At 67.3% G+C, this 8,645-nt stretch overlaps 1 protein-coding gene across 1 annotated transcript in view; it reads right to left on the minus strand.

Moving 5' to 3' along the window:
• Prr5 (proline rich 5) overlaps positions 1-8,645 on the minus strand; it is a 16,212-nt gene that overhangs the window by 828 nt on the left and 6,739 nt on the right. The window contains exons 3-8 of the mRNA XM_048802976.1: positions 8,429-8,476; positions 7,255-7,312; positions 3,520-3,611; positions 3,068-3,208; positions 1,547-1,682; positions 3-263 (exon numbers count right to left, since the gene is read on the minus strand). Of these exons, the coding sequence (XP_048658933.1) occupies positions 3-263; positions 1,547-1,682; positions 3,068-3,208; positions 3,520-3,611; positions 7,255-7,291 (667 nt within the window). The 5' untranslated portion in view covers positions 7,292-7,312; positions 8,429-8,476. The remainder of the gene's footprint in view (positions 1-2; positions 264-1,546; positions 1,683-3,067; positions 3,209-3,519; positions 3,612-7,254; positions 7,313-8,428; positions 8,477-8,645) is intronic.

The raw sequence follows: 8,645 nt of genomic DNA on the forward strand, positions 1-8,645 counted from the left end.
GCTGGCGCAGGGCCCAAGTGGGCGTCGGGAGGCCCTGAAGGAGCCCGCGGGGCCCTGGCCAGGGGAGCCGGCGAAGCCCTGGGGCTCGGGGCAGGACGTCATCTCCGACACCGAGTGCCTGCGGATGCCCGGGCCGGCGGCTGCCGCGCCCTCTGCCTCGTGCTCGGCCACAGGGTTCAGCAGCGGCGTGTTGTAGCTCTTGGAGCGCACCACGGGGTTCTTGGCCAGGATGTCCCCGGAGCGGGAGCGCAGCAGGCGCTTCTCTGGAGAGAGACACAGGGTTTCAGGCCTAGTGGCCCCTGGCCTTTGCCCCCAGCACCTGGACCCCACATGCTCCAGGCCCTTCTGCTGGGCAGACACTGCCTGCCCAGCACTGACCCTAGAGGAAGGGCCACGTGGGCTCTGGCCACGCTCCCTCAGTCCCCCGTGCCAGGAGGGGTGTGGGACTTCACCCGCAGTGGGACACCAGTGTTCCCAGCCTCAGCCTGGGCAGTCAGCAGGACCTCAAGCAAGCTGCCCAGCTTCAGGCCTTCACCTGGACTGTGACGGTGTCAAGAACCTGCCAGACAGTGACCTTGGGCCTTGGCCTCGCCACCGTCCAAGTCTAGAATCTTAGGTGCCAGTGCATTCCTGGGCCACCTGGCTCCCGCCCACCCGAGGCTGGCATGCCGGGGCAGGGGAGGACAAGCGCACGCAGTCACAGGGTGGCTGGAGCTGTGACGAGGGCCCTGCCAGGGGGTCAGGCTGTTTGGAGCTGGGAAAAGCCTGTCACAGATGGCCGCTGCGGACCACTGTGTGCTGGGCAGCAGACTGGATGGGGCGAGGGCAAAGGAGGACAACTTGGCCTTCTGTGCAGAAGGCGGGCAGGGGAGGGCAGGTCTCATCCTGCCATCCCCTCGTGACCACCAGGTGCAGGGCTGAGTGGTCCAGGGCCTTGCCTGGACACGGAGGCTGAAGGACCCTCCTCAGCAGGGCTGGGGTCCCCCTGTCCAGGCCCCACCCCAGCAGTGCCTAGTTCTGTCTCTGCCTGAGTGAGATGCAGCGGCCATGGGCATGGGGCTGCCATTCCAGATGTGAGGGGAGTCCCACGTGGCCCTTGTACCACTACTGTCCCCTCGGCCCAGGACGCTCGCCACCCGTCAGCCTAGAGTCTCTGTGGGGACTCACTGGTCTCCCTTTCCCGCTGGACCAGAGCCCATGAGGGTGGGGCCGGGCCATGGACTGAACGGACCAGGGCAGCACGGTGGCCGGCTCCTGCTGCCCGCCAGGTGGCCCCAGCTCCCCTCCCCCCCACCAAATACCTGCCCAGGGCTCGCCCAGCTCCAGGCACGTGCACTGGGCTGACGCCTGGCGGCCTCCCATCCTGACAGCATGGGGGGGCCCTGGGGCTCTGCGGGGATCCCTGCCCCTGCCTGGTGCCACTCCCACCCCCGGGTCTCTGTGTGTCCCCGTCCTGCACGGCAGGGCTGTGGCCCTGGACTTCCTGTCTGTCCACAGGAGAACGGGGGCAGTGGTCACCCCAGCCCAGGGCCCAGGTGACCCCTACCCAGGATGCAGGAGTGGGAGGAGGGGCCCTCGCTGGAGAAGAGGCCACAGGTGCCCAGGTACGGCGACACCACCTTCTGGATCAGCACCTCCAGACGCAGGTAGTCCTCCGTGACGCCCCTGGGCTCGTGTACCCCCTGCAAGAGCGTGAAGGTCACACGGGGACAGGCAGTGAGCACGTGACGCCCATGTGGGGACGATGACCCAGCCTCTGCCTGGAGGGTGGCGGGGGACGTCTTGCGGGTTCACACCGTTCTGCTTCCTGTCCTGTGGGCCCTGCTGCCCCGCCCGGCACAGGCAGCGAGTGGACACACTCAGACCCCATCCCCGGGGCCCCAGGGAAGCTGTGATCCTGGGGGCTCAGGGACACACAGCAGAGGCCCTCCACACGTGCTGGCCAGCAGCTATGACCTCAGACCCACCAAGGCTTGAAACAGCAGGGGCCAGGTTCAGTTGGGGACCAAGACAAGGCCGGTGACAAGTTCAGCAAGAGACTAGGACAAGGTCCTCAAGGTGAGGGGAGAGGCGGCAGGTGGGGCGAGGCAGAGGCCTGTGGGAGGGGTGGCCCTGGGGGAGGTGGGGACCATCTGAGGGCTGCAGGAGGCATGGCGGCCACCTGGGGGCAGCGCCGCACAGGCCATGGCCACTTCCCTCCCTGGAGTTCTCTGGGGAGAGACCCTGGGGCATCTACAGCCCAGCCCAGAGCTGCCTGCTGCTCACAGCACCACAGAAGGTGGCCTTCCAACTCTCCCTGCGGCCCTCACACCTGCCCTGCGGGGCCTGACCCCTTTCTCCATCACAGAGATGAGGAACAGGCCCAGAGAGGTCCTGGAAGCTCCCAGCCTAGCCAGACCTGACAGCTAGAAGTGCCACCCACAGTGGGCATCCAGCTTGGCAGCCAGGACAACCTCAGGCCTCTGGCCCAGCACCACTCTTGACCCTACCAACCTCACCTTCCAGCCCCTGCCTCGCTCTAGAATCTGGACAGCTCCCTTCTGCCCCCAGGCCGACCGACAGACCCTAACTTTAAAGGGACTCCATGTGCCCTGGGGGTTGAGAACAAGGAGCAGGGGTTGGCAGCCCAAGACCAGTGTGAGGCCAGGCTCGCGGGCAAGGCTCTTTCCCTGCCTGTAAGATGGGCTGGCAGTGCCTGCTGCCTCCCGTGGTGATGGCAGGCCGTGGGGAGCGCCAGGGTGCAAGAGGCACCCAGCTGCCTGGCGCCGCCCTCTGGACAGGTGTCCCGCCCTGGCTGGTGAGCTCCAACGGAAGGACGCTGAGGTCCCTGCCTGTGTGTGGGCCCCCAGCACAGGAGGTAAGGACAGCGTCCGCCCAGGAGGTCAGCCCTGGCCCACTCCCTCCCGGGCACCTGCAGCCTCTCCTGGCCTCGTCTGTCCCTCCCTTACAGATTCCCTCTCCCCAGTCACGGGTCCAGAACCCTGGCCTTCAGCTCCACCTCTGGTGCTCCCACGGCCTGCGCCCACCAGGCCCCACCCAGTGGCCCGGCTGCGGCCCCGCCACCCACCTGCAGTACCAGCAGCATCTGCACAATGGCAGGCGGCACGCGGGCATGGGCACGGGCCAGTGCGTCCTCCAGCTTCACGCTGAGAGTGATGGTGTTCCGGAACAGCAGCAGGGCCAGCTGGCGCACCGACGGCTCCTTGCCCTGCGGACAGGGCGCTGCACCCATCTGCCCGCCAAGAGGGCTCCACCCCGCCCACCCCGGGTTATGGGAACGGGCCACTGACCCTCAGGGCCCCTGTACCTCCTGTCCTCCCAGATGACCCCTCCCACAGAGCCCAGGGCCCTCCCGGCTCCCCTGGCAGGGACAGTCCTGCACTCGGGGCCAGGTGCCTGCTGCTCAGCTCTGCAGGGCTCGGAGGGTCCTCCTAATCTGCGTCTCACGGGCCGGTCCCGAGACGCGCAGGAAGGCCAGGGCAGGAGCGCGTCACCACCCTGTCCCACGTGGCCGGGCACCTGCACGGGGTAGAAGATGGCCTGCAGCGTGGGCAGCACGTCACTGAAGAAGAAGTCCCAGGTCTCTGCCAGGGAGTCCAGCAGCTTCTGTCCTGTGGGCATAAGGAGCTGTCACTGCCTGCCCTGGACAGACGCCAGTGGATCCTTCTGCCCATCCAGCGCGAGGAGCCGAGGGCCCAAGCCAAGCCCTAGAGGTGCCTGCCCAGGTGACACTGCCTGCCCTCTGTGCTCAGCCTGCCGCCTACAAAACAGGGGCATGACAGGCCAGAGCCAGTGGGACCCCATGAGACTAAGCCCAGGTGCTCAGCACACAGTCCAGTGCCAGGCGGCCAGTCCTGTGTCTGCCACACAGGTGTGCCCGCAGGAGCTGCAGCTCAGTCTCCCCACCCCCGCAAGACCCTGCCAGGTGGGTGAGGAGTCGTCCTCCTGCCTGCTGAACGCATGCCCACAGCCAGGCCCAATGCTGGACATCAGGATCCATTAATGGCAGGGAGCTGGGCCAGGAAGACACTGGACAAGGGTGGGCGTGACCTCCATGGTCAGTGACCTGGGCTGCAGTGTCAGGTCTCCCCCCAGGGCCTGGCCACGCTGCCTGTCTGCTTGTGAAGCCAGAAAGCCCACTTCACCAGGGGAGCGTGCCCAGGTCAGCAGGAGGTGACATCCACGCCAGGTTTAGGAAGTAGCTGCCAAAGAGGGGGGCGTTCTTGGTACAAGAACACCCAAAGCAGGTGTGTGTGAGCAGGCATTCCCGCAAGCTCTGTGGGCATTTTGCTGGCCTGGGGCAGAGTGGCACTGTCCGGCGGGTGGGTGGCTCTCCAGGAACAGGGCAGCTGAGGTGCCCCAAGCTGGCTCTGGGCGCCTACAGAAGACACAACTTGCAGGGCGCTGGCCTCTGGGCCTGGAGTCAGCAGATAGCTGGGCCCGGGGCTGCGGGGTGCAGGAAGGAGCAGGCCCCAGCATGTGTCCCCTGCCCCTGCCGCCTGGAGGGACTCTGTGTTTGGGTCTAAGTGAAGGGGGGCGAGCCCCTGAACGTGGCCAGCCTGCCTCCCAGGCCACACTGCCAGGCTGCCCAGCTCTGGGTTTCCATGGGAACGCGGTGGCCAGCCAAGGGCCTTCGTCCGGCTCGCCTTACTTTCCTGGGGCCTTGTACCCTCACCCCAACCCCCCAGGACCGGGTAGGTGCAGGGCACCAGGGGCAGCCCCGTGAGCAGGCCCTGCCTCCCGTGTGGCTGCCCGCTGCTCTCTGGGAGGCCAGCTCTCACCTCCTGGGTGGCCCGTACCTGGCTGCCAGGGCCAGGCGGCCAGCAGGGAGGCGGGGATGGGCGGATGCCTGCTCCGCAGCAGAACTCTGCCCACACACAAAGTCCCTCAGTTCCCTGTGTTGCGCAGGAAGAAAGGCTGCTCAGTCCCCGGGGCTGGCCGTGGGGCAGCCCTGGGCGCCGGCCAGGCCACTGTTCCGCTGAGCTCAGGCCATTCTCCAGCCCACGGGGCGGAAATGCTGCGGAAAACAGACGTTGTAGAACACAGAACCCAGGCCCCGGCCAGGCCGCAGGCCGACAGCCCAGGAGGGGAGCCTTGTCCTGGGCCAGGATCCCACTGGGGGCTGCCACTGAGTGGGGCACCTGGGGGCTGTGGGGCGGTCAGGGGCTGCTCTGCACCTTGCTGTGTGGCCCAGGGAAGTTCCTCAGCAGCCCTCAGTGGTGCCCTCTGTGCAGCGGGCTGAAGAACACCCCATGGGGTCGCCGGGGACAGGCAGCTCGGCGTCTGCTCTGGCATGACACCTCAGGGCCGGGCTGACCGCTGACCCCGGGGCAGCCAGGCTCCATGGGGGCTGTCACCCGGGTAGGTCCTTCCTCAGCTCAAGGGTGCTGAGAGCCATCGTGCAGCCCAGGGACAGGAGTGAACCTGGCCGGTCCAGCTCAGGGCCCCCAGCCACACCCTGGAGACCACAGGGATGATGAAGGCCAGAGGGCAGTGACCAAGGCCACACGGGAGAGCAGCAGGACGCAGGGACGCCTGGCGGGGTGTGGCCAGAGCCCAGGAGCACGGCCAAGGATGCGGGGCTGCTGGTGGCGCCCGGTGGGCACAAGGCCTCCCAGGGCTCCTGCCGGAGAGCCTGGGCCTCGGCCACCTCCCGTCCCGGGAAGCAGCCCTCGGCCTCCACCTCTCCTCTCTTTCCTTGTCCAGGAAGGCCCTGCTTGGCTGGCGTCCAGGGCCTGCTGGAGGCCAGAGAAGGGCTGCCCCATCCCTGCTGGCCTCCTCCTGCACAGCCCGGCTGGGGCCTGGCCGGCGGCCACTCCTCTGGGGAAACCCGGGCGGGAGCAGGACAGGGCGGCAGGGCAGATGTCCTCCTAAACTCGCCACACGTGAGGCCCTTAGAGGCCGACCGCTCCGTGCAGCCCTGCCAAAGGACAGCGACCTTCCTTCCCCAGGCCACCTCCCCCTTACGTCAACCACACTGGACCCCCACCAACTTTCCGCGTCTCTGTCCCCAGCTGTGAGTTTCTGCAGGGCAGGCCCTGCATCCCTCCACCTCCAGGTCCCCAGAGACCTCCAGGGCTGACATGCAGGGAGCACCCAGGAGGAGCCCTGGGGAGCTGGTCCACCCTATAGCGCTAGAGGGGGCACCCAGACTGGGCAGGACATGGTGTGCCTGTGGGACCTGGGAGCTGACAGCCAGGTGGTGGCTCCCAGCCCAGAACTCGCTGCTGTCCCCGGTGCCCAGGGAGGTTGGACACGGCCTCCTAGGCTGCCCTGTCAATTCCGTCAGCCACCAAGTGCCCACTGGGAGGCCTGGAGGACACAGGAGGTGGGGACCGAGCTCCGCCAGGCCACACGGAGCCTCCCTTCTCTGAGGCGCCCTGGCTGTCCCGGCTGGGCTTGCCCCATGCTCCCAGCTCAGGAAGCCGCCCGACCCCCCGGGGCCAGGGCTGAGCTGCGAGTCTGCTGGGCTGGCAGGTGTGCGGGGCGCGCCTGGCAGAGCGGAGACTGGTGTCGCAGGTGCTCCACAAGTCCCCGGAGCCTGAGCCAGCACCCGGGCGAGCAGGACTCTGCAGGGGGCTCTTCCCGCCGCTGCCCTGCCCCATGCCACACCTGTCGAAGGGCGCTGGCACCTGGGCTACTGCCTGAGGCCCTTGGATGCCAGAGGTCAAGGCCACAGCCTCCTGCCAGGCCAGAAAGAGAGGCCACTGGGACTGCCACCACTCCTCTCTGCAGTGTGGCCACAGACAGCCTATCACCACTGCACTGTCCCCATTTGGGAACAAGGACCTGAAATCTTCACAAGGTGGAATGAGCTTTGAGAAAGCTCATCTGACTGCCCTCGCGACGCTCAGTCCACAGCTCCTGGCCCTGTCCCTGTCCCTTCAGCTTCTGTCTGAGGCAGCTCCCCTCCAGCCGCCAAGTCCCCGCGCAGTTCCTCCCAGGACCCAGGACAGGCTCTACCCGGCAGCAAGTCCCCAAGGGCAGTGAGGAGAGGCAGGGCCTTCCCTGGCGGCCAGGTCCTCCTAGCTGCGTGTGTGAGGGAGGGACGCTCTCCCTGAGGTCCGCTGCCTGAGGCCACTCTGTCCCCCAAGCCCTCTGACCAGAGCACGACTCCTCCGGCCCAGAGCCCTGGGGACCAGGCAGAGCCCAGCAGGCCATGACCCTGGCGTGCACTCGGGCCAGGCCACTGTCCCATGGTCCCAGCAGGCAAGCCGCAGGCAGGTAGGTCCCTGCTGTGGGGCCACCACTCACCCTCGTAGAAGCGGATCTTGTCCCGGAGGATCACCATGCCCTGAGTCAGCAGCTGGTTCTGGAAGCAAGCAGAGGGTCGTCACTGTCGCGGTGTGCCCTGGGGTGACCAGGCCCACGAGACCTCACAGGCCACCAACAAGCAGCTGGGCCTCAGGGGCAGCGACTGCCCAGGGCCCACCACCCACCATGCAGAGCCTGCACCTCAGGCTGTCACGAGGCAGGAGGTGGCGGCAGGGACGCCCTGCAACACGCGGGCTGACCTAGAGCCTCCTGGGCTGGGCTGGGCTGGGCAGGCCCCTGCGCACCCCTTCCTGACGCCTGGCTCCTGGCCACACACGGGGGACCCAGGCACAAGGCAGGTGGCTCGGCCAAGAGCGAGGTCTCTATGCACCTTCCCAGAGCCGAGGCGGGGACGGCCCAGCCCACCCGTGATGCTGCTTGCGTCCCTACGAGGAGCAGTGTCCCCAGAAGGAGATGTAGCACGGCTCATGGGGACAGCGAGGACTTCAAAACCAGGGGCTGGGCTGGGCCACTGCTCCTGAGGCCGGGAGATGGCTCTACCTCGTGGTGACGTCAGCAGGACTCTGCCGACACGCCAGCACCCCGGATCTGTGCTTGTCTCCGTGAACAGCGAGGGATAGCCCCGGGACAAACCCCGTGAGGCTGCCACGTGATAACTTTAAAAAGCCCTAAGACCCGGTGAGCTGGACCACTGCCTGTCCCCGTCCTGGGCTGGTGCCTTGCCGGGCCTGTGTGGGGGCCTGGAGGGGCCCTGGGCACCCACACCACCTGGCTGAGCTCAGAGCACCGTGCCATGCCCTTGGCCCTCCTGGCTGCGTGATCTTGGGTCAGTGCAGCCAGCTCTCGAGCCCCTGGCTCCTGAGGGCTCAGGCCCGCGGCTGCACAGGTGGCCCAAATACCACATCTGGGGTCCTGCACTGGTCGCTGGGTGGGGGTGGACAGTCACCAGCACCAAGTCCTCTTGGTGCCAGGGACGTCACTAAGACTCACCTGCGTCTTTCTTAAGCACCACAACACCCCACACTGGCTAGATGGGGACACCAAGCCACGCGAGGCAAGTCCTCGCACTCCCCTCGCAGGCTGCGGTGCAGCTGGAGCCACACCCAGCAACAGCAGGTGACCCCGTCCTCCCTGGCCAGCAAGTGCCACCCACCTGCAGGTACTCCGTGAAGAAGGGCCCGAGCTCCGTCTTCAGCAGCTGCCTGTGGGCGGGAGGGCAGACGAGGGTGAGCAGGAGACCACACGGGGGACCAGAGCGGGGGGCCGGGGGCCGAGGCCATCGGGCAGCAGGAGACCGACCTGCAGCTCACAGCGTGGGGGGTGGGCGCGTGGGCCGCCAGGCTCGGGCAGGCCTGGGCCTGCTGCGTGTT

Source organism: Marmota marmota, unplaced genomic scaffold (genome assembly GCF_001458135.2).
Source record: "Marmota marmota marmota unplaced genomic scaffold, marMar, whole genome shotgun sequence".
Taxonomy (NCBI): Eukaryota; Metazoa; Chordata; class Mammalia; order Rodentia; family Sciuridae; genus Marmota; species Marmota marmota.